Source organism: Eulemur rufifrons, chromosome 29 (genome assembly GCF_041146395.1).
Source record: "Eulemur rufifrons isolate Redbay chromosome 29, OSU_ERuf_1, whole genome shotgun sequence".
NCBI classification, from domain to species: domain Eukaryota; kingdom Metazoa; phylum Chordata; class Mammalia; order Primates; family Lemuridae; genus Eulemur; species Eulemur rufifrons.
The window spans coordinates 89,698,719-89,726,349 of record NC_091011.1 but is presented as its reverse complement, the minus strand read 5'-3'; the positions used below and the strand labels follow the sequence as shown (position 1 = coordinate 89,726,349).

At 40.1% G+C, this 27,631-nt stretch overlaps 1 protein-coding gene across 1 annotated transcript in view; it reads right to left on the bottom strand.

The window, feature by feature from the left end:
• The window catches only part of MGAM2 (maltase-glucoamylase 2 (putative)), a 79,100-nt gene that overhangs the window by 24,842 nt on the left and 26,627 nt on the right, over positions 1-27,631 (bottom strand). The window contains exons 15-34 of the mRNA XM_069462618.1: positions 23,511-23,682; positions 22,840-22,956; positions 20,271-20,425; positions 20,032-20,116; positions 19,048-19,104; positions 18,186-18,310; positions 17,271-17,359; positions 16,424-16,473; positions 12,742-12,909; positions 11,085-11,240; positions 9,865-9,966; positions 9,667-9,786; positions 7,897-8,051; positions 6,665-6,833; positions 5,997-6,093; positions 5,430-5,542; positions 4,826-4,951; positions 3,216-3,344; positions 1,542-1,649; positions 85-147 (exon numbers count right to left, since the gene is read on the bottom strand). Of these exons, the coding sequence (XP_069318719.1) occupies positions 85-147; positions 1,542-1,649; positions 3,216-3,344; positions 4,826-4,951; positions 5,430-5,542; positions 5,997-6,093; positions 6,665-6,833; positions 7,897-8,051; positions 9,667-9,786; positions 9,865-9,966; positions 11,085-11,240; positions 12,742-12,909; positions 16,424-16,473; positions 17,271-17,359; positions 18,186-18,310; positions 19,048-19,104; positions 20,032-20,116; positions 20,271-20,425; positions 22,840-22,956; positions 23,511-23,682 (2,356 nt within the window). The remainder of the gene's footprint in view (positions 1-84; positions 148-1,541; positions 1,650-3,215; positions 3,345-4,825; positions 4,952-5,429; positions 5,543-5,996; positions 6,094-6,664; positions 6,834-7,896; positions 8,052-9,666; positions 9,787-9,864; positions 9,967-11,084; positions 11,241-12,741; positions 12,910-16,423; positions 16,474-17,270; positions 17,360-18,185; positions 18,311-19,047; positions 19,105-20,031; positions 20,117-20,270; positions 20,426-22,839; positions 22,957-23,510; positions 23,683-27,631) is intronic.

Genomic DNA, 27,631 nt, shown 5'->3' with positions numbered 1-27,631 from the left:
GTTACCTATCCATTGTGATAAAACACGTAAATATCCAGATGTTTAGGGCAATGTGGACAAAAAAAAATCTATGAACAATGGTACCTCAACCTGAGTTTCATGGTCAAGGGATCCATTCACAATTACATCGGGTAGCTCTGGCCAAACCTAGAGAAAAAGAAAAAAAATGAAAACCTTTAAAAATCATTGCATACAGACCATGAGATGTTTCACATGTTAAACTCTAATGACATGCTTCTCCATAAAATGCTTGGGGGTCTTTGCCATGAATTAAATTGTAAAGGCTGAATATATGAAATTACGTTAGGTAAATGTAGGCTGAGGTCGCTTGATTCATTTCATAAGCTTTCAAAGTTTTATTTTTGAATTTAATTAACTAAATTTGTTATAAACATATCCTCTGAACAATCAACTTTCAAATGATTACTTAGCTCTCTGATCTGCTTTTCATAGACCTATAAAAATTCTTTTATAAATAATAAATGTGAGGTGTGACTCTAAAGAGATAAGATTGAGTTCCCTCCACAACCCATAAACTTAACCTCAATACTGTGAAGCACTATCATGTCTTACTGGAGACCCCAAGCGTACATAGCATTAAAAAAAATCCATAGTATAAACCAATTTTACCTGTAACTAGCAGAACATCTACCATATACATTGCTTAATTAATTCAATCAGCAAACACTTATTGAGCCCTTCCTATCTGATAGGCACTCTTCTAGGATCTGTATCTACTGAGATTTAAGTAAGAAATAGTGCTTTTTTCCCCTAAGAGTTCACAGATGGTACTTATTTAAGTGCTATATCGTATGTTATACTCTTTAAGGGCAATGATACAGAAAGGGAATGATAGGGACCCCTAAAACGTTATCAAATGCTTTGTAAGAGGGAAAATTTCAGTTGATCTTGAAATGAAGATATCACCCGGGTAAGCTGAGAAGGCAATATTCAAAGTGAGCACAGCATGCACCCAGAGCAATAGGAAGTAGCATAGTATAAGGAACAGAATTTGAATCCAGGGTATGAGCTACTATCAGCTGGAGTCAGGAAGTCCACCTAAAATGCTATTGCTGTAAATCAGACATATGAGGATGAGAATTGAAGACATAAAAAAGGAATTAAAGGAGACAAGAGAAAGAGGAGAATCTATAGGACTTATTGATTTATTTAGATAAAGAGGCAAGTAAAGTGTCATAGGTCAAAGATGAATGCATACTTTGAGTGTGGGTGCTGGGAGACAAATTGCAGAGTCATTCTCAAAGGGATTCTTAATGTTTGTTCAATGACCAGCTGGAATACATAAAGCATGTGGCCATCAGAATATTTCCAGGCAATAAAACAGCACTCAATAATATTTTAGAGGATTAGACTTGTAACCTTGATTATTAATGTTTATTGACCTAATCAGCATCAGACAGATGTCTACTCATTCATAATTTACTAATTGCACAATACATTTTTCCAAGATTTATTGAGAGCTTCTTTTAATCAAGACATTGTGATGCTGATTAATTATAGCCACCTTCCCCAATCCTTACCTTTCCCCAGACAATGTCATCGGTGTCAGGCCATTTGATGAACACATCATTTTCTTGTCCTCTAATGAATGGGAGGTACTGTGTCTCATTACCAGAAATGGCTGGGTCCTGCAGTGAAGGTGTTTAAAACAGCAAACATGAGAAAAACATCACCAAGAAAAATTCTCTCCAAAAATGTAATAGTGCAAAAAAAGTAATAGTGCAAAAAAAAAAAATGGTGAACCTCAATACCAAAAAATAAAACTAAACAAAATAAAAGCCCATTGATAATTTGCCTTATGTCTATTATGTATATAACCATAGCCAATTGAAATGGGAGGGTGCCACAGGTACCCTCCTGTGGAAGTAAGATATACAACCCTTATGAACGAAAATCTCTTTCAAAGGGCGTGAGACTCTATGTCAATAAGTGAAGGAGTTTTTCTATATTGTAGAAAGTAAACACCCAAAGATATAACTAATAAAACAAAAAAAATCTTGTGGAAATTAAAATATGACTTGACATGAGTGATTTTTCCAGTGACATAGAAATCTATAAGGAAAAAAGAGTTGAGAGGTAAAAGAATATATTGGTGTTTCTCCATAAAATTCTAGAGAAAAAAAAAAGTGTGCTAATGTTTGAAAACAACTCTTAGAGATAAACCAGGTTAACAAGACGTTGCCCTCAAGCAGAGAGAGCCAATGTATTGTGTTTCCAGAGTATAATAGCAATATTTCTAAAAAACACGAAACTTCTTTTTTCTATTCTGTGGCCCAATGTGTCTATCTAAAGTGCCCTTCCCTGTCTACTCCACCTCGTTCCTGCCTCAGTTATTCTGTATAATATTATGCTGTTTCACAAGTGCCATATAAATCATCTCTCAAATTATCTTTTTAAATATTTAATTGTTGGCTGTCTCCCTCCACTAGAATAAAAGCCTTATAAGAAAAAGGATATCATCTTATTTACTAATCTAGAATACACATGCACATACACACACATATAGCTTCTAGAACAGTAATTTTGAAATAGACACTGTTCAATAAATATTTAAGTGACTTAATGAATGAACAAAAGTTGGTAAATAATGCTTTAATTTTTGGAAGCTGGAAGGTAACTACTTGCAAACTACATTTGCAGGTAACTACTTCTGTGTTCATCAAGACATGACTTTCAATGTAAAATAATAAATTGGTATTCTGAATCTTAATTCAGTTGTTTGTAAGTTTAGTTAAGGAGAAATAAGTCCCCTGAACATCACCATTGCTGAGTGATAAAACAACATAAGAGATTTTTGAACTCCCCAAGGTAAAGATGAGACTAAGAGACAGCTATTCCTTCTGAGGCATAGGCTGAAACAATGAGGCTTTTTTTTTTTTTTGGCTATATTCGGTGTTCCAGTCCACAGTTGTGCTAACTCTACCAAGAGACCAGTAATAATAAATTACATCCCAGTGACACTCAGTTATGAAAAATAAACATTACAAAGTATCATCTTCTTAAAGCCATGTGTTTTTCATTTGTTCTTTCCTTATTTGCTTTTAAAAACTTTTTAAAAATTAGACATTCACAGGAAGTTGAAAAAATTATACCAGGAGGCTTTTTATACCCTTCATCCAGTTTCCCCCAATAATATTATTTTTGAATTGTGAACACAGAAACAGAAAACGAGATCTAATCTGTCTCCAACCTACCAGAATGAGAATAAATCTCATGCCATTTGTCTTCATTTGCTCAATCAGGAGACTGAGGTTTTGAAAGCTGGAGCTGAGGGTGAAGTCCAGCTTCCGGTCCATGTAATCGATGTCTACGTGCTGGACGTCCTACAGGAAGGAACAAGTAAGATGCTGGGGTCCCACAGCAGAGACCCCCGGGGCACACTGACTGCTCTGCCACGCCCAGACCCTGCTGCTTGCTGGCCGCAGCCCAGGCCCCACTGACTTTGTCATGTCATTACTCCCCTACGCTGACCTTTCAATTCTGCTGACTGAAATTGCCTTCTGATTCCTACAGGCAGCTTCCCTGTGCCCACTCCTTCTCCTTCTGTTTCCCCAGATGGCACTCTCTCCCCTTTCCTTTCCTCACTTCATGTCTTTTCTACTCTTCAGATCTCAAACTTGGTGAGCCTATCAAACAAAGTGCTAACTGAAGTGTTCAAAGGTAGAAAGTGAGACTTCTCTAAGAAACAAAAGAGATTGTATATCTGTCTTTCTCCCTGCAATAAACCTGACTGAATTTATTCAAATTTAGAACTATGTTATTTTATAGCTTTCTAGAATGTCTGTGTCTCTATACACATACCAACCCAGGTTTCTGTACATGAAACTTACTCAGTCCATGATTGTTGAATGGTAACTAAAGTGGTTAGTATTCACTTGAAAAAAGAAAGATGCCTCTTTTAATCCAAAGGTGATAATCACCTGCATTGCCTTAAGACTCTACGTAAAATTGTTTGTAGAAACAGAGACTTGTGAGTAAGCCAGAGACTTGCAAATGAGCCAAAGCTTGGAAAAGAATGAACCAGCATATTATTAACATTGACTTGATAAGGTATACCTATGAATTTTTTTTATCTTATAATTTTACTATATTTTCTAATTTCTGTTTAATAAGTGTAACAGTATATAAAAGGAAAAAATTAAGCCTGGTTGTATGTGTCAAGTTATCTTTGATGAGACTATCATAGCACTTTATTTCATTCTCATCTTCCAATCATTAATTGTCCTCCAAAATTTCAGGAGGTGAATTGAAAGCAGGTAAAGAGAATGAGTGATGAAAAACTGACAATTATAAGAAGAGAAAGAGCACGCTGTTTGTGGAATTCTGCTAGTGGACAGCAATTGACTACACTTCTCTGGGCTTTTCTGGGGGACTAGGTTGTCACTGTAGGATATGCATATGTACATTTTAAAGAAAGTGAAGGCTTGATTTTAACTGCTTTCTTTCATATTGTCACTTCATATGCATCTCTCCAAGGTCCCCACTTATAAGTCCCCAGAGTCATGGCTTAATTCCAGCCATGGCTACTGTAGGATATTCCGGATCTTGGCAGTGAGTGCCAATATCCTCCAATCGCACCACTAACTGCAGAAGAATTTATGCAACTCTCAATTTTGAACCTTGATTTAAAAAGGTGGCATGAAATACATTTAAGAAGCAATGTTCTCTGCATAGGACTAGCTCCACAGCTACTTTTTTTTTATACCAAAGTAGTCACAGCATTAATTTCTATGAAGCTGTTTTTGATATGTAACTAGCCACAAATTTTTATAACTAATTAGGCCACAGGCTAAGAGTTTCGTACATAGGGAATCTGGGCTGCCACCATTGCATCATACAAATCGGAGATTTCAGTATCATTCTGGTATCCATAGCGACTCAGCTGGAATCCCAAGGCCCAGTATGGAATCATCGCTGGCCGACCAATCAACTAGAATAAAAAGAAAAAGGAATCCAGATAGACTTTTTAGGGAAGAAAAGACGGTTGACTTATACATGAATCAACTGAGCATTTCCACTGAGTATTGTCTGATCTAAGAGGCCTCACTCAAGAAAAATAAAAAGTCCAATAAACATGGAACAACTATGGCCATGAAGAATTATACAAACATTTTTAATTGAAGTTTTTCTATATTCCAGAGCTTCCATTCTAGGAAACCTGAAAACCTAGTGGTTATTACTGATTAGAGAGATTCTTAGATAGGCTATTTAGCAACTAAGAGATACATGGGATGTAAATATGCCTTTATAGCCCATAACACTAATATCTGATTTTCAGAAAATACATCAATAATCTAGTGGGAACACTCCGAGTTCATAAGGAGAAAAGTGGCCTATCTCAGTGCTAATAATGTGATAATACCCAATAAATATTTTATGATTTATCAATAGCTAAAATGGCTTCCAACCTTGGTGTATTGCTGAGTTACAAGTTCAGGAGTTGGTCCCAAAACCACATAAAAGTCCAAAATCCCTCCTATAGTACGATATGTCAGGGCAGGAGTGGGCTGTAATGATATATCTGTAAGAAGAAAAAGCAGATGAGGAGCATCCTTGGGACTACAAATCACCCAGATAGGGAATCTGCCCTAAAATTTGGTTTTTTCACTCTTTCTTTAATGCCTGCCTCCTCTATAAAGTCTGCTCTTAACCAGGAGAATCAGAGATGGATCTGCAGGTATCCCAAACATAATATGCAACCTCAACAACTTATATTACTCTGTGAAAAGGAGCCAGAGTGTCACAGTAAAAGGAGGCTACACAAGAGCAAGGACCACGGTTAGTCAAAACTTTACACCTAATATCTGGCCTAGAGCTCTTAAAAAATCTTGAATAAATGGATGAATAAATGGAAAGTCACTTTTATTTGTCCCGTTTTCCTTGCCCCTGAATGTCTCTATTTCTGCTGATAGCCCAGATCCCAACAGTGTGGTCACAGCTGTTGGTGGTGGTGCACGGGGATGTGCCTGTCTTACCCATGGCATTGCTGTTCAGCAAGAGCACCCCGTGGGCACTGCCATCCTCCTCCAGTGCCATGTAGTAGGGGTGGACACCGTAGGAGTTCTTCTTGTACTGGGAGAATCATGAGTATAATAAAAAAGAGAAAATCCAAGAAGTTGTTTCCATATCATAACCCAAACAGCAAACTCTTACTCAACATTAAAGATTCAGCTCAATGTCACTTGCTTTGTAGAGCCTTTTTCATCCTCCTCTCCACCCCAAGTAAAAAGCTGTGTCCTCCCCTCTCTGTGCTTGTGTTGTTTATTATTGCACAATTCTATTATGTATTATGAATATCACACAATTCAGTGATTCCACTGTGCTAGGATTATTTCTGCATCTTTTTCTCTAATTAGGCTCTAAGCCTCTAAGTGTCTTATTAAATTTGTAGCTAAGCACTTAGCAATGTGCCTGACATTACAATATGTTAAATAAAAGTTTGTGAAATAAATAATATCCATAGTTCACAGGAAAAAAATATACATAACTTTTAGGGACAAAAAGAGTGTGATGTGTGGGCTATTACAATAGAAAGCAGAATTATCAACATAAGATGAAGCTGGTGAACAGGGCACCATCTACGGGCATAACGATTAAAGCAGATGCACATTGAGAGATATTAATCTTATTCCTCTGTCCTCACCGCTGGTGGCTCATCGCGAGCAAACATTCCCCACATGTTCCAGCTCATGTTTCTTCTGAAAGCTGTGTGCTCCGTTTCCCCAAAGCCATAGATGTACTGAGAGGGGAGGCGAGTGGAGATGGAGAGGAACATGTCGTTGAAGGTGAAGCCGGGGAGTTGTGAGTCCCAGCTGCAACACAGAGACAGACGGTGCTGAGCGGGAGATCACTGGCCAGAGCAAACGTGGAATACGCTGTGAATATCAGAAGCCTCCTGAATTGATGCACATCTGGATCCAGGTCCAAATACTATGAAATGGCCCAGGTCATAACAACAGCCATGGCTAGTACGAAGGTTCTAGGTTTGCATTTTTATTCTGTGTGTTACAAGAATGAGAGCTTCTTTTCTGGATCATGGGCTCCTTGAGGGAAAAGACTATGCCTCATTCATCTCTTTACTTCTAGATCTCAGTCCTGGCATATTGGCTTGAATAAAGGTATGAATAAATGAATAAGTTCTAAGCAAATTTTCCAAAAGAAAAGTATGAAACTCATGGAACAACTTCTCTAGATTGGCCAAAGAACTTCTTACCAAAAAGAGCAAAAGAGAGAAAATCAGACACATAGTCAAAGAGAGAAGAAGCCATCCACACACAGGAAGGCATATGTGTATACATGCAGGAGACAGCTTCTACTAGGATGGGGAAACTCATCCCAGGCAAAATCCAGAAAACCTTCATTTCATTCCAGTCAGCATCAGGACAAATGATGAGAGGTGACAATTCCTTTCATGCCTAACTTTGTGGAAAGGCTTTAAGTCTTTTGGTTGTCAACAGAAGCAAAAACTGCAAGAACTCTTTTCCCTCTCATTCATCTTTGCTTCTCTCTCCTGCCTCTTTAGTTATTATTTCTTAATGAAGCATAATATGGAAGTGATTTATATCTTGGGTTATCTGTTATTAAATACAGGTTTCTGTTCTACTTCTCAAGAACAATGAGTAGAGCATGTATTTTTCTTTCTCTGAAATCAAACAATACTTAATTAGTTTTTTAATCTTAATTAATTGTTCTTACTGAGTCAATGACTAATAGAAAAAAATTCCCCATTGAAATAGGGGGAAATAGATGTACTCTTTAACAAACACATACTTATTTACTTAGAGTCTCTGAGATTAATATTTCACTTGAATTAATTAGAACCACTGTAACAAAATCTGGAAGCACTCTAATTAGAACCAAATAAATAGTACTTACATCACAGTGCCAGAGCTTTTGCGTTGAATCTGGATTCCAAACGGATTGTTCTGAATTATAACATCATACAGACAGTTTTCAGGGTGGTCAACTGGTGAGGAAGGGGTGTTCAGAGGTACTGGGACCTCATACCTTTCGTTAGTGGTGTCATAGATCTGGCAAGGAGAGAGAAGAAAACTTTCTGAGGGCATCTCAGACCTAAAACCTCTCATGCCAGCCCCCGTAATTCAGTCCTCATGTTTTATGGTCAATTTGTATTATGTTAGGAAGCATCAAATATCCCAGAACAAATAGACATGGCCTGCCTACCCACTGTGCCCAATACAGACCCTGCATTTCAAAAATGCCTCAGTAAAATCCATTTGAAGCCAGGGAGGGCCCTTCCTCTAAGGAACTTGTGATCGAAGGGTGTAGAATCTCATAAATAGAGTGTGTGGCATGGGAACATGTCTGTGCATGGAACTCTGTAAGATTGTGTGAGAGCGTGTAAGCTAGGAATTAGAGAACTGAGTTTTTATATGGGCTCTGAGATCTCCGTACTGTTTGAGTTTCCAGACGTTGCACAGCCTTTCCGTTCCTAAGGTTTCTCTTTGTTACCCACCGCTCGTTCCTACTTAATAAGATTGACATGTGGGAAAAATGAAAGGAGTGAAAAAGGTTATGCAAGGACAAGAAGTATCACCATTATGAGCAACCACCCTCTTTCTCATATCATCAGCCCACCTTGTGCTTAGGTGAGGGTTTTCTAAAGCCCTGCTTCTCAAAATTGTATTTCTCAGACCCAAAGCAGCAGCACTACCAGGGAACTTGTTAGGAATGCAGATTCTCAGGCCCTATCCTGGACTTTCTGAATCAAAACTTGCATTTTCACAAGATGCCTAGGGGATTCGTGATACGTTAAAGCATGGAAAACAATGTTTGGAGCTAAGCTGCCCAAGGTGGTGCCCACAAGCCACATGTGGACACTGAGTGCCAATGAGCGCTAGTTTGAATTGAGATTCACTCTAACCACAAAATTTACATCAGATTTTAAAGATTTAGTATGACTAAAAGATTGCAAGACACCTCCATTAAATTTTGATTTCAAAGTGAAATGATAATATTTTAGCATATTAGTTAAATAAAATGATATTAAAATTAATTTCTCTAGAGCTTTTTCAAAAGCATTTTTTAAAATACTCATACTAGAAAACATAAGTGGTCCACATTGTCTTTCTAGTAGTCAAGGCAGAGCAGTGGTTCTCAAAGTGCAACCCCTTGACCTGCAGAATCAGCATCACCTGGGAACTTGTTAGAAATACTGCATGCTAAACTCTCAGGCTGGCCCCAGCCCAGACCTGCTGAATTGAAAACCCTGGGTGTGAGGCCCAGAAATCTGGATTTTAACAAAACCTGCAGGTGATTCTGATGCATGCTAAAGTCTGAGAACTACTGCTAGAGAAACAATTCTAATATTGGAAATAAGTCTATGGCTCTCATACGAGTTTACCATAAAGCAGACACATTTTCTTCAGTATTAAGGGATGGTGCTTTGAGGACATTTAAGACCTGGTGTACCTGTCATTATAGGAAATTCACAATCCTGGTGACTCTAAGGCCACATCCTGGCTCTACTGTCTACTTTCTGATCTTTACCTCTAGAGTCCTCAGCCCCCTTATCTACACAATGAGATATTTGAACTAAAAGCTGTTTCAATGACTTCCATCTGTGCAGAGCTGTAGGTTTAAAACTCCCCGCTGAGAACCAGAATCTGCAACATGGGGAATTACCTTGACCTGAAGCATGTCTTCTGTGTGGTAGGTAATGTTCAGTTGGAGGGGGCTGATCTTTGCAGAGAGAAAATCAGAGGCAGCTGCCGCTGCTGCCGATGTGGATCGGGGTAGTGCACCCTCTCGTGGCAGTGGGGGTGCGTCCGCTGCCCGTGCAGACTCTGCTGCCTGTGCCACCTCAGAGGCCTCCAGGAGAGCAAGGTCTACAGTGATGCCGGTGGACAGGTACTGAATGTTACTAGCAGCATAAGCAGGGATGGTGTCATAGTAACAGGTGGGCACGCCAGGAGTCGTCGTGAGCTGAAACCACAGGAGGAGTCCTTGGTCAGTCTCTAACACAACACTTCCAGGCTGTAATCACTGGAGAAGTTGGTTAACACAGGGTAAGTCTCTGACAGCCTGGTCATTGCTATGGGTTGAATTGTGTACCTAAAAAAGATGTTAAGCCCTGATCCTTGATACCTATGAATCTGATTATTTGGAATGGGGTCTCTGCAGATGAGCACGTGAAGATGAGGTCATTAGGATGAGCCCTAATCCAATAGGACTGGTGTCCTTATTAGGAAGAAAACTTTGGACACAGAGATGGACATTCACACAGAGAAAATGCCGTATGAACATGAAGGCAGAGTTCAAGGTGATGTATCTACAAGCTACGAAATACCAAACATTGCCAGCAACCACCAGAAGTAAGGAAGATCATGGAGCAGATTCTCCCTCAAGGCCTTCAGAAGGAACCAACCCTGCTGACACCAGGATCTTAGACTTCTAAACTCTAGAACTGTGAGGGAATAAACTTCTGTTGCTCTGAGACACTCAGTTTGTTGTATTCTGTTATGGCAGCCCTAGCCAACAAATACGCCCATTTTAAACACACACACACACACACACACACACACACTGGCCTCCTGTAATGAGTGAACAGAAGAAAGTCTGATCTAAGGCAGGAACCCGCAGGCAGGGTCCTTCTTCCAGTGTCCTTGCAGTCTTCAGTACAATCTAGAGGACATCACTTATTTTTTTAAATTTTTTTTTAGTTTCCATTCTCTGTATTATTCAAACAGAGAGGCGTAGCATTACTTTACCCTTCCTGCTTGGGCTCTCCGATAACTAAAAATAAAATTCACTTAAAATACTCAATGCACAATACATAGCCAATGCATTTTATGATGTTAAAATGGAGTTTTAAATGATACGGTTGGAGTAGCAATGAGAGAGACAATGAGTTTCTTCTGATTCAGGATCTCTGAGGAAAATGCTGATCACCTATCATGCACAATGCACAATGCACAGGGTCACAGGGTCACGATTACTGTCCAAGCCATCAATATCTGCAAAGTGTTTTCTGGATGCCTAATTACTTATGGGACAGTTTTGGCAACTTCCTGTCGATATAGTAATCCGATCCTGATCATTACCTCCCACAGGCACCCCCACTGCCTGCAACTTTCCTCGGAGGCAGTAGGATCTTCAGGGTAACAGTTGAACTTCTCCAGGTCACTGACTGGAAGGTTCCACTCAATAGAGAATTCTTGTCCCAGCACTAGTTCCTGGAGATCAGTGATGGTCACCACCTGGGGAAAGAGAAAGACGGCCACGGCCACAGAGGAGGTGACGGAGAGCCACCTGGGTAAAGTCCTTCCCTGGGGTTCTGGAAGTCAGGACCAGGGACCTAGTCCTTCCTCCAGACCACTTTGCTGTGAGATATTTGGAACTTGGCTTATTCCTGACCTTTCTCACCCCCTGGAGTCATTGTGGGTATCAAGTGGGAAGAACGTCGATCGTGTTAAGCAGTGTAGATCACAGGCAGTGCTGTGGCTGTTAGGTTTATTGTCCTCTGGGTGTGATGCTTTATCAATTTACCAATGACAGTAATAATAACAATACCTAAACTTTATGGAGCATTCATACGGGCCAAACACTGTGATAACCACGTTATAAGCATGATTTCCATGAATCCTATAAAGCTGCAGTCCCCAAGCCCTGGGCTGCAGACCAGTAACAGTCCGTGGCCTGTTAGGGACCAGGCCCCACAGCAGGAGGTGAGCGGCAGGTGAGCAAGCAAAGCTTCATCTGTATTTATAGCTGCTCCCCATCACTTGCATCACTGCCTGAGCTCCGCCTCCTGTCAGATCAGCGGCGGGGTTAGATTCTGCATTACAGTGAGTTGTATAATTATTTCATTATATATTACAATGTAATAATAATAGAAATAAAGTGTACAATCAGTGTAATGTGCTTGAATCATCCTGAAACTAACCCCCACCCCCACCCACAGTCCATGGAAAAATTGTCTTCCATGAAACCAGTCCCTGGTACCAAAAAGGTGGGGTGGGGACAGCTGCTATAAAGCAAGCCCATGCTGTGAATACTATGGCTCTCTCCATTTTACAGAATAGGAATCTGAGGTACGAAGACTGTTTAATACCTTGCCCAAGATCTCACAACTAGGATCAGAACCTCATCCTGCCTAACTCTAGGAACTAAGCTCTTACTCTACACTATATGTAGTCCAAATGGAAGGGGGCCGACCTAAGAAATAATGAATTTCTCAGCTCTTAATATATTCAACTAACAATGCAAGGGATTCTTTCAATAAGAAAAACTCGAACTGTCCCTCAGGTTTTATTTCACTATTATTTTCTGTAATGGTATAAAAATAGCTTAAAACACTAAGGACCAATATCAGCTCTGCCCAAAAAGAGCCCTTAACTTTAACAAAAGGACAAATATGTAAATATGCTACAGAGCGAGGCCAATGTATTGAGCAATATTTTTGCTATGTCACATCTGGGGTAAGCCTGTCTAGTTTTAAATTTGCCCAGAGAAGAACTGCCTTCCCTCAGGATCCCAACTGCCACCTTCCTCTTCAGAGCCCTAACACAAACGAAGCGGAGCGGTCTGTGTTTAGCACGCACAGGTGTCTCCTGCACCCTCCCTGTGATGTGGCGCAGCTCCCAGCAAGCCAGTTGTCTCTGCGACTGCCCGAAGTCAAAAGAGCAAGGGAGGGCTGGGTGTCAGAGTCTTAGGCCACGGCCTTTGGCAGGGGCCCTGCAGGGTGGAATGATCTCCCACCTTTGTGGAATCATCGTAGGCAATGCTTGGATCGGAAGTGGTAGCATTATTCACCAAGACAGTAAAATTGGCCGGCTGCTTGTCCATTCCCAGGATTGTGATATATGTAAACATGAGGTTGTCAGGATCCTCATAATTATTATTTGTAATCTTTGCCTCTAGACGGTTCTGAAAAAAAAAAATGTTGGATTAGAGACAAGGTACTTCATACTTTTATTGTCCTCAAATACCACTCAACATCTCATTTTCTGAGATTCAAGGTGTTTCCTTTTTCTCTGCATTTCCAGCTGTTGCCAGGTGATCATCCCCAGGGAATTCACTAACTCAGACTCTTAACAATCCTAAATCTTTTAGTAATATTTCCTGTTTGCTTTGGTTCACTGGTTCTTTACTGATTCTGTTACTCAGAAAATATGTCCCTGACATGATAGAATTTTCAAGCAGACAATTTGGGTACTTACACATCAAACAGAAAGACACAGAAATTCATTGGCACATGAAGACATACACAGACACAAAAAGTGCCCAAATAATTTTTCTTTTATGTTAATTATGATGGTAAGAGCTAAAATTTTTTGAACGATCATTATGTGCCAGGCACTGTGCTCAGCATTTTACATGTATTACTTCATTCAAATCTCACCGCAACTATGAGCTTGAAATTATAATTATCCCCATTTTCAGATGAGAAGACCAAAGCACAGAAAATTAGATAATTTATTTAGGGAACCATGATTCAAAAGTGACAAAGTTGAGCCGTGACAAAGAAGAAGGTGGAAGTGAAGATTGAAGAAAAAAGGGACAATTTGATGATGAAAAAGATTAGAAGTCCTACACAAATATGCCCAGCTTATCTTTGACAAAGATGAAAAAGGAACACAATGGAGAAAAGATATACTTTTCAACGAAGGGTACTGGAGCAACTGGATGTACACAGACAAAAAGTCCAGCCTCAACCTAATCTCACATCTTACATGAAAATTAACAAAAAATAGATTACAGTCTTAAACGTAAAAGGTAAAACTATAAATTTTCTAGAAAAAAATAATAGGAAAAAATATTCAGTATCTAGAGCTAGGCAAAGAGGTCTTAAGCTTGGCATCAAAAAGCACAATCCATAAAAGAAAATAATGATAAATCAGACCCATCAAAATTACAAACTTTTGCTAATGGCAAATAGGCATATGAAAAGATATTCAACATTAGTAGACATCAGAGAAAAAGAAATTAAAACTACAATGAGCTATAACTGCATACTAGAATAGCTAAAACAAAAAATAGCAACAACATCAAATGCTGGCCAAAATGCAGAGAAACTAGATCACTCATATATTGCCGGTGGCAATGTAAACTGGTACAGCCACTCTGGAAAATGGTTTGGAAGTTTCTTATAAAACTAAACATGCCCTAGCACGAGACCCAGCAGCTGTATTGGTCATTTATCTCAGAAAAAAGAAAACTATGTTGACCTGCACATGGATGTCTATAGCAGTTTGATTTTATTTGTAAAAGCTCATGACCGGAAACAGCCCAGATGCTCTTCATCAAGTGAATGGTTTTTGAAAAGGTACTCTGTCCACACCTTGGAACAATATTCAATATTAAAAAGGAACAAATTGTTACACACAAAAGATTGGATGAATTTTGACAGAGCTATGCCAAATGAAAAAGCAAAGCCGATCCCAAAAGTTGCATACTGCTGAATTCCATTGAGATAACATTCTTGAAAGCACAAAATTACAGAAATAGGGAGTAGATTATTGGTTACCAAGGGGTCAGGGCAGGAGAAAAGTGTGCTATAAAAAGACAACAGGGGCCGGGCGCTGTGGCTCACGCCTGTAATCCTAGCACTCTGGGAGGCCGAGACGGGTGGATCACTCGAGGTCAGGAGTTTGAGACCAGCCTGAGCAAGAGCGAGACCCCGTCTCTACTAAAAATAGAAAGAAATTATCTGGCCAACTAAAATATATATAGAAAAAATTAGCCAGGCATGGTGGCGCATGCCTGTAGTCCCAGCTACTCGGGAGGCTGAGGCAGTGGGCCCGCTTAAGCCCAGGAGTTTGAGGTTGCTGTGAACTAGGCTGATGCCACGGCACTCACTCTAGCCTGGGCAACAGAGCGAGACTCTGTCTCAAAAAAAAAAAAAAAGACAACAGGAAGAATCCTTGTGTTAATGAAAAATGTTATGTATGTTGATAGCATCAATGCCAATATCCCAGCTGTGCAATTGTACTATAGGTTTATACATTGTTACCATTAGGGGAAACTGGGTAAAGGATACATGGGAACTCTGTATTATTTCCTACAACTGCATGGGGATCTTTAATTACCAGAAAATAAAAAAAATTATGGAAAGTAGTATACAGATACTTCAAAGAACTAAAAGTAGACCTACCATTTGATCCAGCAATCCCACTACTAGGATTTACCCAAAGGAAAAAAAGGCATTTTATAAAAAAGACACTTGCACTTGAATGTTTACAGCAGCACAATTCACAATTGCAAAGACGTGGAAACAACCCCAGAGCCCACCAACACATGAGTGTATTAATAAAATGTGGTATATGTATACCATAGAGTACTACTCATCCATAAAAAATGGTGATCTAGTATCTTTTGTAACAACCTGGATGGTTGAAGACCATTCTTCTAAGTGAAGTATGGCAAGAATGGAAAAACAAACACCACATGTACTCAATACTAAATTGGAACTAATCGATCAACAGTTATGTGCACATATGTTATATGCACATATGGAAGTAAAACTCAATGGAAATCAAGCAGGTGGGAGGAGGAAGGAGAGGATGGGTAAATTCACACCTAGTGGGTGTGCATACTATCATACTATCTGGGTGAAGTGCACACCTATAACTCTGACTTCAATTGTACAAAAGCAAATTATGTAACCAAAACATGTGTACCCCCGTAATATTCTGAAATTTAAAAAGTTGATTATACAGAAAAAAGATCTCAGAGTAGCAATGGTGCATACAGTTATTTAGCATCTACCAAAATTATAATTTCATGTAAAAGTCTAATTTCATAATAAATTTAAGACTACTAAGAAAATATGCATTTAAAAGAAAGAAAAAAAGGAATGAGGGAGAGAGAGTCCCACAAAAGAAAGATCTACCCATACATCATCAGACTTCTAAGAAAACCAAGTTAGAAGCCTCCCATTCTCTGCTGGCCTTGCTGCTTTTGCTCCTCTCAGACTCTTTGGGAGACAGAGATGAGGCAAGGATGCTCTGTATCTTACAACCTTTAAAAGCCACCCTTTGATACCTGTGCCCAAGGCCAAGTTTTAGAGAGCAGAAAGGAAAGCTGTTATAGAAGAACCTCAAAAAGTCACTATCTTACTTTTCACCTCCACCGACACCCCATACACACATGCACCCCTCATAAAAGGGCACATCTTGGAAGCCAGGACCCATCATATAAAACTAAAAGGCAATGATTTTTTTCTAGAAAAAAATAAGCTCTGCACAGAACTCATACTGGTTTTTATAGGCATATAATTCTGACACACACATTAAACACTGCCACGTTCACTTGAATCCTTTCAGAGACCATCAAATGTTGCCCCTATCACACGTGACCATGCAACTATAGCAAACCAAAACCTCAAGAAGCAACCACAGCAAGGAACATACACCACGTGTTCCTCAAAAACAGTACTTACAGAGGCAACGGAGAAATGATACAGAATGTATTTCTTCTCAGTTACAGCATCTAAAAGGCAAAGACAGAGGAGTTCCCATTATTGGGGGAAGCAGAGGAGCTGCAGAGTCATGTTCTCTGCAGCTGGAACACCTTTGCCAGCTGGTTCTGCTCATCTGAGTCCTGTACACTTTTGTCAAACTTCTACAGAGGTTCCCTGGACCACTTTCTCTGAACTCCATGACACTCTGTGGCACCATTTTTGCTGGCACTTAAGACATTTTGACCTATGTTGAAGATAACTACATGCATGTTGTGTCTATCCTGCTGGACCATGAGTTCCTCAAGGGCAATGCTTATGTCTTATCCATCTTCATATCCCTTGCATGTAGTGTAATAACACATAGCAAATAAATACCCATACATACTAACTCCCTGCAGGGCGGGATTTTTGTATATAAGATTACAGACTATAAGCTTATGTGAGGTATTTATATAGAAACCTTACAATGGAGGAAACACTATACAAATTGGATACTTCTCCCTTAATAGTAACCAAAACAGTATTTTACAAAGCTATTAACAAAATATACTATTTGTTATTAATAATGACATTCAGAGAAGAGAATAATTAAGCTAAATGCAGTAATATCTGTTGCTTTGGTGGAATCAATAAGGTATAAGTTGCACATTTGAAGTCTACTTTGATGCCCTGTGCTTGGTTAACAGAACTTTCAGAATGAGTTTTAACCCATTGATTCTAAACTAAAGAAATAAATGACAGTGATAATAGGGCTAGGGCCATATTGGGCAGTCTGTGATGACTGGTTTTTGTGGAGAACCAGCCACAGTGCCATAAGAAAGCCTACCTTTAGATACACCATCATCCCAGTACAGCTCCCCCTGGGCTTCTCTCTTGTAGTCCAAGGCAATAATGAGTCCCAGGGAATTCTTCCGGCTGTAAAAGAGCAATTCTCAGCATTGGAGAACAAGGAAGAGATTGGATGGAGTATATGAAACAAGCCCCAGAGACAGATAACCACTGAGTCCATCCCAGAAACTGAGTAGATATTGACGCTGTGTGGAAACATGAGAGTTGGGTGTGGGCAGGCAGCAGAGGTTAGGAGTGAGTGGCATAAGAAGGGTGGAAGGAGGCCGTTCCATTGAAAACTGTTTGGGCTGTGTTGTAATACATACCACTAACAATCAGCACTTACTAATAGTGCTTACCATGTGCCAGGCACTCTTCCAAGTGTCCTACATACAATTACCATTAATATTTACCCATTTAACCCACTTAGTAATGCTAAAAAGTTGGGCTATCATCATCCCCAGTTTACCCGTAATAGGCAGAAGCACAGAGAAGTAAGCTGCCCAAGGCAAACACGTCTAGAGTGCGGCAGAGTCAGGGCTTGAACCCAAACTATCTGTCTCCAGAGTCTGAGCTCTTGACCTCTCAGCTATGCTGACTTTCACAGGATACCTTTATCTCCTATTTAACTTGCATTCTCTCACACACTTGGGGATCTATCTGAGAACAATTTCTGGTCATAGGAAAATCCCCATCAGTGATTATTTTGACTATTTCTCTAATCTGATTCAATCCAAAAGTGAAAGACTATGGAAATATAAAGGAATATTTACTTTCTACTAAATAAGGAAGATTAGTGCCGGAAGACTCTTCCCTTGGCATATCCACCCTCAGTCTCTATTTGCCTCTCCCATCATGCCCTGCTCCCTTAGAGCACCAGGGTAGTCACACCTTAGAAGAGTGAAGAACTTACCTGGCCTCTGTGGTTGTGTTTGGCTGCTGGGTGGGAAATATGTAGCCACCTCTAAGGTGAAGTCCTATCTTATCACCTGGGAGTAGCATATTCACCCATTGTTTCCTCCAGAGGATGGCCACTCCCTAATAAACAAAAGGAAGATAGATCAGATAGGAGGCTGCTGGGCTAGGAGAGACCTTAGAGATCATCTGGTTCAGTTGCTGCACTTTAAAGAAGGAAAAATGAAGACCCCCAAAGTAATGTGACTTGCCCAAGGCATGTAGGTAGTACAGACCAGAGCTGAGATGCCAGACCATCCCATTTCTTTACATTACACCATGCTATGATTCCATAACTGGTTTTCATTCTCTAGGTTATCACAGCCAAAGGCCAGGAATTAGTCCTGATAGCTGCACAGTAGCCAGGTTGATACAATGAAATTTCCATAAACCTTCCTCAATTATTCAAATTATTTCATTGTACATTTGGAAAGGCCTTCTGCTAGGGTCCGAATGTTCGTGTACTCCCAGAATTTGTATGTTGGAACCTAATATCCAATATAATAGTATTAAGAGGTGAGGCCTTTAGGGGACATGATTAAGTCATGAGGGCAGAGGAAGAAGGCACCATTAATGAAGTCCTGCTGGAGCCTCCAGAACTGCAAGCAATAAATTTCTGTTGTGTATAAATTATCCAACATAAGGTATTTGGTCACACCATCCTGACTGGACCAAGACACCTTTCTCACAGAAAAGCACCCACAGACAAGTAAACATAAAACCTCATATCATCTTCCTGCCCCAGGCTCCCGAGTCTGCTGCTTTAGAATTGCTGTCTGGTAGAGGCCGGTCTCTGAGCCTGCCAGGGCTGCCTCACTTACCGTGTCGTAGTCGTACCAGGTGGCATCCGGTATATATGCGTTCACTTGGTCCACATCCTGGGGAAACAACAACATGTCACATGAGCACACCCCTCTATAGTTACAAACACCTCCAGGTGTCACAGCACGTGCTTCTCTGAACAATCCTGAGAGACTCCTGAGATACCCCAATCTACAAATGAAAACACAGATGTGATGCTCAGGTTGAGCAGTTTATTCAAAGCAGAGCATAGCTAGAGATTAAATTTGTTTTGCTTCAATGCTGCTGCACTAAGAGAAGCAGAGGAAGTTCATTTACTGAATTAGTCATGTAATCAAACAGTTGGGAGGAGACTGAGCCAGCCAGGCCCCTAGGAGAGCCTTTCAGCCGGGCCAATGTCTGGTGAGCAGGACCTGTCATCAGATGGTGTGGATGAACCACCAGCTCAAAGGGCCTTCAGCACAACCACACTGGCAATCTTTCATGTTTGCAAGTGGATTGGCATGATCCTAATCCTTTCTTCATACTTCCCAACCACCTCTTCCCCAAATCACACTAGGTAGGATACACGTGGACCTTCATACATGACTTCAGAGCGACACCCTTCTCTTGCCCAGCACTCCTCTCTCCCTCCCTTCTTCTCTTTACAGGTATTCTCTCTTCCCAGCCCAACCCAAGAGCACAGCCCCTCCGGACAGTGAGAAATACAGACAGATGATAAGCACACACACAACAAGCCATTTCAAGCCCATCAGTGCCACAGCCATATGCCTAAGGACACAGGTTTTAATTTTAAGGCAATTTTGCACAATGGAAATTATTTTGCTTGGAGGGACAGTAGGACCAAGAATGACTATTTCTTCAATTTTCAAACTTTCATGATCTCTTTCACTTATACTCATATTTAGATTTAAATGCAGTCATAGATATTCAGGATCTAGCTTAATTGGCTATAGAGTCATGTGGACAAGTGCAATACCCCCCCCCCACTATCATAGACATACTTCATATAAAACAGGCGTGATGAGGAGCCCAGGCCCCCATAAGAACTGCTCGTGCACCTCCCACGTGGCTGAGTCCTGGTAGAACCTAGAAAACACAGCGCACAGTGAGGCAAGGGAAGCCGTGATGCAGGACAGCAGCACATTATGGAGCAACAAGACCCTAACTAACCTTGTTACCACAAACAAGGTAAAGTGAAACCATGATATGAAAGGGAGTCTTTGAGGATCAGGAAACTCACTCGTGGACAAGGGGCCTTGCTACGGTCTCCCCCTGCGTGTGAGCGCGGTAGAAGAGGGTGTACAGGTAGGGCAGCAGGGTGTAGCGGATATTCAGATAGTGTCTGGAGGAATTCAACAGCAGCGAGTCAGCACCAAAGGCGGCGGGGTCCTGGTCCTAGGAGGAAGGAGAAGCAACTGCTGAATATTTCTTTCTGCTATAGATTAAAAGTTCCCTTAAGACAAGAAGCTTTGCCAGATGAGAGTAGCCACATTCTCCAACTTGGAGAACATCGAACCATTTCTAGAACTGAAAGGATCTTGTTCCTACTCCTTCATTTTATAAATGAGAAAACAACATTAAAGATTATGCAACTTTCCCAATGTAGAATTGCAGGCAAGTGACCAAGTGTAAAGTTGGCATTGTCTATGACAGCCCCGGGTGACAAAGAAGTCCCATGGAGGTTTCCACGGAGATAAAGTGGGCCCTGCTCCCTCCAGGGCTGCACCAATTAATTTTATAGATTGAAGCTTCTCATAATATTTAATTTGGAAAATAATACTAAGTTGTACTACTACTAAAAATAAATTCATTGCCTTATAAGCCACACTGCCTACCACCATGATCTATGGTACAACATTTCCTTTCCAGGTACTTGTATGAATTTGTAATTTAAAAATTTCATGTCTAGTTTTCTCTATGTTTTCACATCAAAATTTTTTTTATTTTTTCTATCCCAAAGACAGCAACCTCAATTTGTTCTTTCAGACACAATGTGCAAAGAAATCATGAAGATGGTTTTTAAAAGATTTTATCCAAGAGCAAAGAAAGAACCTTTTAGAAGAGAAATATAATTTTCCTAAAACCCAGATATGGAAATTTTCCATCAAAGGTCAGCACTCATTTGCTTCATTTTCCATGTAATTTGGAAGTCATGAAAGATACACATGTCATATTTAGACTTGTCATCCTGTACTGTACTACTGGGACTGAATTTTGAATAAAATTGCTGGAATTTATTCCTTTCTTTTGCTCCCTAAGAGCCCACTTCTTTCCCTCTAAATAGAAGTATTCCGTGAGACCACTCCATGCTCTGGATGTAGAGCTGATGAAAACCCTGAGGCCAAACAAAGCAAATAATACTCCACAGCCTCCTTCAGCCTGGTCTTCAACTGAGAAAGTCTAGAGCTGCACTGTCCTCTGTGACGGCCGCGAACCACATGAAGCTATTGGACACCTGACGTGTGTTTAGTAAGACTGAGGAACTGAACTTTTAATTTTATTTGATTATAGTTAATTTAAATATAGATCTGAGTCAATGTAAAATATTTTTCCATTAAACACAACTTTATTGTTTTGGTAGGATACATTTCACTTCGACTGCCAAAAATTTAGCACATGAATTGAGATGTGCTGTAATCATAAAATGCACAGTGACTATTGAAGACTTGGTAGAATGGAAAGGATATAAAATAGCTCATTAATAATATTTTGTGTTAAACACAGGTTGAAATAATAATGTTATGGATATATTGAGTAACACAAAATATATTAAATATAATGTCTTCTGTTTCTTTTCACTTTTTAAATTTAAATTTAAATTTAAAGTAACATATGGCTCTCATTATAATTCTGCCAAACAGAGCTAGTTTAGAGAAAAGAAAACAAGCACTGTAACCCGGTTCTGTGGGTGATCTGAGTGCTCTTACGATGTAAGTCCTTTCAGGACAGCTCTTCATGAAGAGCACCTGTCCCACCGGCTCTCAGCCACCTACTTGGATGTTCAGAAAGTGCTCATCTCTCTCTCAATCACAAGTGGCTGGGAAAGCTCAGGGATACAATACTTTGGAGGTTTGAAGGTTAATCCTTCCTAGGTTAAAAACAAAGTTTAGAGCTGGAGCTAAAATAATCATCAGGAAGTTACTCTAATGAGCTTGTTAAGTGCTGAACCACTCCATTTGAAATATTTTAATTGCAGATTACTTCATTAAATATAAGGACATCCCACCTTACTTGCTCCTGCCATCACCATACATGCCTCCTTAGGAGGCACTTTGAACCCCCTTCAATATAATTCCCCATTAAAAATATTATTTTGGATGGAAGAGGATAAAGGTGGGATGAGTCGTGAGAAGCAGTCTGGAAGTCTCCTAAACTATTCATAGAAAGATAAAATGCTGTACAGGTTGAAAAATTTTTTTGGATCATTGGCCTGCACGTCTCTAGATCCTTTCTCCTTGCTCTTTCATATCTATGAGTGGTTTCCCTTGTATTAATTGAAATAAAATATCAGTAAACTCCAATTGTCCCATTTTATATAAGGGGCTAAAAGAAGTGACAGCAGCACCCTAGAAATTTTAACAAATATTCTCACCTTTGTGAGTTTCCAACAATAAAATCATTCGGTATATACACACCACTTCTCACACACCCTCACCTCCACACTCTGCTTTTTAAGCCTATCACTCAAGATTTACTTATCTTTCTTCTGCAGGTCGGGCCAACCTGGAGGATTTTCTTCAACTCCTCTTTAAGAACAAGTAGATTTAGTTAATTCAAAAAGTTTCCATCACTTCTCTGGGGGACCTTACCCTAAACTCAGGCCCATTGTGATTCCTCGATAGTGGATAAAATGCTCCAAGCTGCATCCACCTTCTGCAGAGCTCCTCTGTGACATTTTCTGTATAACCGCAGATGTTGGCACCTACCTGGAGAATTAGCACATATACAAATACAGTGGTCAGTGACAGAAGAAAAATCATGTACTGTGTATATGGTAAGGGAAAGAGAATCTCTTATCCACATTAGTCCATGCTCAAGGAGATTCCAGAGTCCCAGGGCATGCCCCCAGCCAAATGAGAGAAACAAGGTAGTAGGCATCACAGCATGGACTGAGGAGGGGGAGACCTGATAGTAGTGCACACAATGGTCCTTATATCGGGGCTCTTCCTCAATATTCAGTTCCCAATTTCATACTTTCCTATTCACTGATGCTCTTCTGATACAACTTTCCTATACTAATACATTTTACTCATGGTATCTCCTTCCTATCTCCAGAAATGGCATGGATGACAGCTTAGTGATAAGGTACCATCATTCTATCTTCAGAAGGCAGCTCACACCACACATAAAAATTCATTTTTCCAATACATATCACAGTGGGACATATGTTCCTTAGTTTTTCAGATACCCTCCAAGACCGGAAATGGAAAGAATGCCAAAGGACAAAGAGTTAAATTCCTCGGATAGACATGAGGCTTACCATGGGGATGCCAAACAGGTTGAACTCCAGGATACTGGGGATGGACCATCGAAGGTCATCCCATGTGGCTGCGTTGTCCCCCAACCAATGAGCAGCAAATTTTCCAGATCCAGCAAAAGTGGAACGAGATAAGATGAAGCTCCTATTATTGACAAAGATATTTTCCATGGCCCTGAAAGAGAATACAGCCAGTTGAATGTGAGGGGAGCCGTGAACATCTAGGACTCACTTCACACCAAGAGCAACAATGGGCTTTCCAACCAAACTGAGAAAAAATATCAAAGTATCATAAATCAGGTGTGCAAACAGGCTTAGCACTATTAAGAGCTTCTCTCCCACTTCTGGGTAAGGTTTCAGATCTCATATAAGACAGTATGAACTTCTACATTCCAGCCCCCACAGAAATTTCTCTAGGCTCCTGTCCTCTTTATTGTATTTTCTCCTTCTGATCAGATCTGATTGTGGTCTGCCCCTTTTAGTTGACAATATACTGGAACCATGTCTTGGGTTCTTGGCCCTATTTTCTCTCTCTAGATAAAGTTTTTCTAATATCCCTGGGTTCCATGCCTTGCTGCCATACATAATCCTGTTTAGCACCATACCAGATCACATTGGAACTCTGTGTCCTCTGCTCGACAAATAGGAGAGTTTGTACACCAGCTGGTATGTCTCTGAAACTTCAGGACTTATTCCTAGTTGCCTCTGAAACTTTAGGACTTATTCCTAGTTTCCTCTGAAACTACAGACTTATTCTCAGCAATTCTCAATGTTAGCAAATTTTAATCTATGCAAAATAATAAGTAACTGGAATGAATTAGTCTCAAAAGATGGCATATAAAAGTTTTTGTAAGGTTAAAAACAACTAAAGTAGAAAATATTATTTTCATTGTATTATAATAAAACATGACATATCAAGTAAAACTATACAGAAATGAAAGCCAAGGAATTAAAAACACAGAATTTAATTACTTAATTAGTTTAATTACAGGATAATTATAACTTTGGGGCAGGGAAGGGACATAAAGGATATGTGGTTGGATGTAGGCTGTTTGCTGAGCTTTTGTTCTGAACGCTCCTTTTCATAGGCACTTTCGTGAAATGCGTCTCCCTCCCTTCTTTTATGCTAAACAATCCACCCCTTCCATTAGAATTGTATAATAGAACAATGACACAACTACTGATGGTAAGACCTGAGCCACCACTGCTGCTAGCTCTTTGCAGGCAAGCTCTTCTTTCTTTCCTTTTATTACAATACATGGTCTGAGACAAGTATATCTTTTCCTAAAAACTGTCTTTACACATCTTTATCACCAGGCACCAGGCAATTGCTCAAGACACTATCACAGCCATGAATTCCTCCCCACTTCATATTCCCAGGGGATGTTAGGGAGAGTCTACAAATGCAGAATGACTTATAATGGCAAAAGGGAGAAAATTCTAAAACAGAAGACTGGTTTAAGAGAGCGAAGTGCTCCATCCTGACAATTTATTGACAAAAAAAAAAGCCAGGATAGATTGGAGGAGAGGACTCACTCCTCAACTCCTGTCCTCACTTCTCCTTTGATATGGACTGGAACTCTGTGATTTTATTACCACTGGCCGGAGCTTTATTGCACTTTGCAATCACCAATCATAAAGAAACACATGCAGTTTATACAGAATGAAACCAAAACAGAGATGAAAATATCTGTGGTTACAATTTACTTAGAGGCCGTTATGGTAAAACAGATTAGATAACTGTCAGTTTTTTTCCAATTTAAAGGAAAAGTTTTAGGTTTCTCTTAGACTCTTAGGTTTCTCTTTCTCATCTCCCAGGTCTGGCCAATTTATGTTCAGGTCATGATCTCTGACAGGATCTAACCTCCTTCTGCTCTCAGCCTAGAGGGAGGTGAATGTTATTCCCTAGATAGCCCAGTAACCACTGTCCCCAAACTATACTTCCAGTTAAGGTTGAGCCAAATGTTCATCAGACCTATGGCTTCTCTTGATGTCCAGATCCCACCGAATGAAAATATTATCTGCTTTTTAACCCAATTCTGCCTCATGCCCAAAGGCCAAGTTCCACTTGTCTCCACTGTTCTCTGGGATCTTAAGTCATCCTGCCTGACCCAGAGAGTTAGAAAGGCACCTACCACTTACTCAGTCATAGCTACCTTTTAGCTATTAACCATAATAGTTAGAATATACCAACCAACCTATTCATGATTGTATAGCATTTTGATGGAGTAGAGACACTGGCCAATAAGGCAATTAGAAACCCTCTTTCCCTCCTTCAACACTTCCTTACTCTTTCTTTCCCTGACCATTTATTCACTCTCCTTCCCACTCCCCATTCTTATATAGAAGCATCGAGAAAATAAAAATACATCAGAATAGGAAGAGTCTATGGAAACATAAATCCAAGATTCTCATTTCAGAGATGATGAAACTGAGTCTTATCCAACTAGTTTATTTCCCAGGAAAGGCAGAATGAGAGAGAGAGAAAGAGAGAAGTCAGAAAAGAGAAGATAAATCAGAAATATGTGTCCTTCTCCTTAGATCTTTTCTTTTACTGAAATACAAATTTTTACATTTACTGGACAAGAACTCTCTTTCACCTAGACAATCCAACATAATGAAAAGTCATGAGGGCAAAATCATGCTGGAAAACAAAATAGACACAGTCTCTGTCTCTAAGTCTCCAGGGCCCTGTGTGCCCACCCTCTCAGGCCAGGCATTAATCCAACAAAATGTCTGCAGGACACACACTATTCACAAGGCTAAGAATATAGGGGTGACTTTGCCCTCATGAAACTTACAGTCCTGCAAGGGAAAAAAAATGAGCATCTCAGAATTGATACAATATTTTTTGCATATTAAACATATTGGAATATGGGCAAACACACCACAAAGAAAGGAAAATCTTTTCCTAGAACATATAATTATGAGTAATTATATATGTTTGCAAAACAGACAGGGCAAAGAAGGCCATCTTGTGCAGGGCACACAATACGCGGAAGATGTGGGAGAATGAATAGCATTTGGATTTGGGAACAACAAGTAGTTACGTATTGTCAGAGCATAAAGCACAAGGAGCACAAAGATGAGAGAAAAATAGTAAGAAAGGGTGAGGTTATGAAGTAGTTTACAGCTCGTGCTAAGACAACTGGATTTTATTGTACAGAAAATAGCAAGCAACAAATAATTTTACAGTGCGGGGGAGGCAGGGGAATGAGCAACTGTGTGCTTTAGAAAGGTCACTTTGTCAGCAGTGTGGAGTAGAGCTTTCTAAATCTTAGCATGCATCCAATACATTCAATAGACCCAGGGATCAAGTTAAAATGCAGATTTTGATTCCCAAGGTCTGGGTTGAGGCCCAAGATGCTACACTTGTACCACGTTTCCTGGCAATGCTGGTGTTGCTGGTCCTTGGGCCACACTATGAGTAGAAAGGGTGGAGGGTGGATTATTGGGAGATAAGGCTAAAGTCAGGAGACTAGTCATGGGCCTAGTATAACGATGAAGTTCCACAAGCCCCTGATAGTAGGAGAGAAGCAGAGAACAGCTAGGAAGTTCTTTCCTATGCCGCTGGAAGATCCCCAATGGTTCTTCGGACACTTTAGTTCCCCCATTTGTGCTGCAAATATAAAATTAAATCTTAAGTTTAGCCTCCAAGTTCTTCTCTTTTAGGTATAATGATTTTATTTTACTACCTTCCAAAGAAGAAACTGGGTGGTGAGGGGGACAGCTATTCCTCAATTTACAAAGTCATAAGTGGGGAAAAAACGCCCATGTGAGAACATAAGAAAAGAGTGTGATGCTTTGCAGGACACATCTGTCTCCTTGTTAGACTTTCATAATGGCTGCCGTTGATGGTGGTGGTGGTATGGGTGGGTGTGTGTGAGTGTGTGTGTGTGTGTGTGTGTGCACGTGCATGTATGTGGCTGTGTCTCGGGGAAGAGGGGAGAATTGAGAGGGAAAAGAACAGAACCTTGGGAAAGAAGCTAGCAGGGTGTGATGATGTAGCATTGCTAAATAAATACAGGACATGCAGGTAAATTTGAATTTCAAATAAATAATGATTAATTTTTAGTATAAGTATGCCCCATGCAAATTTAACTTGGTGTCCTGTGTTTTTATCT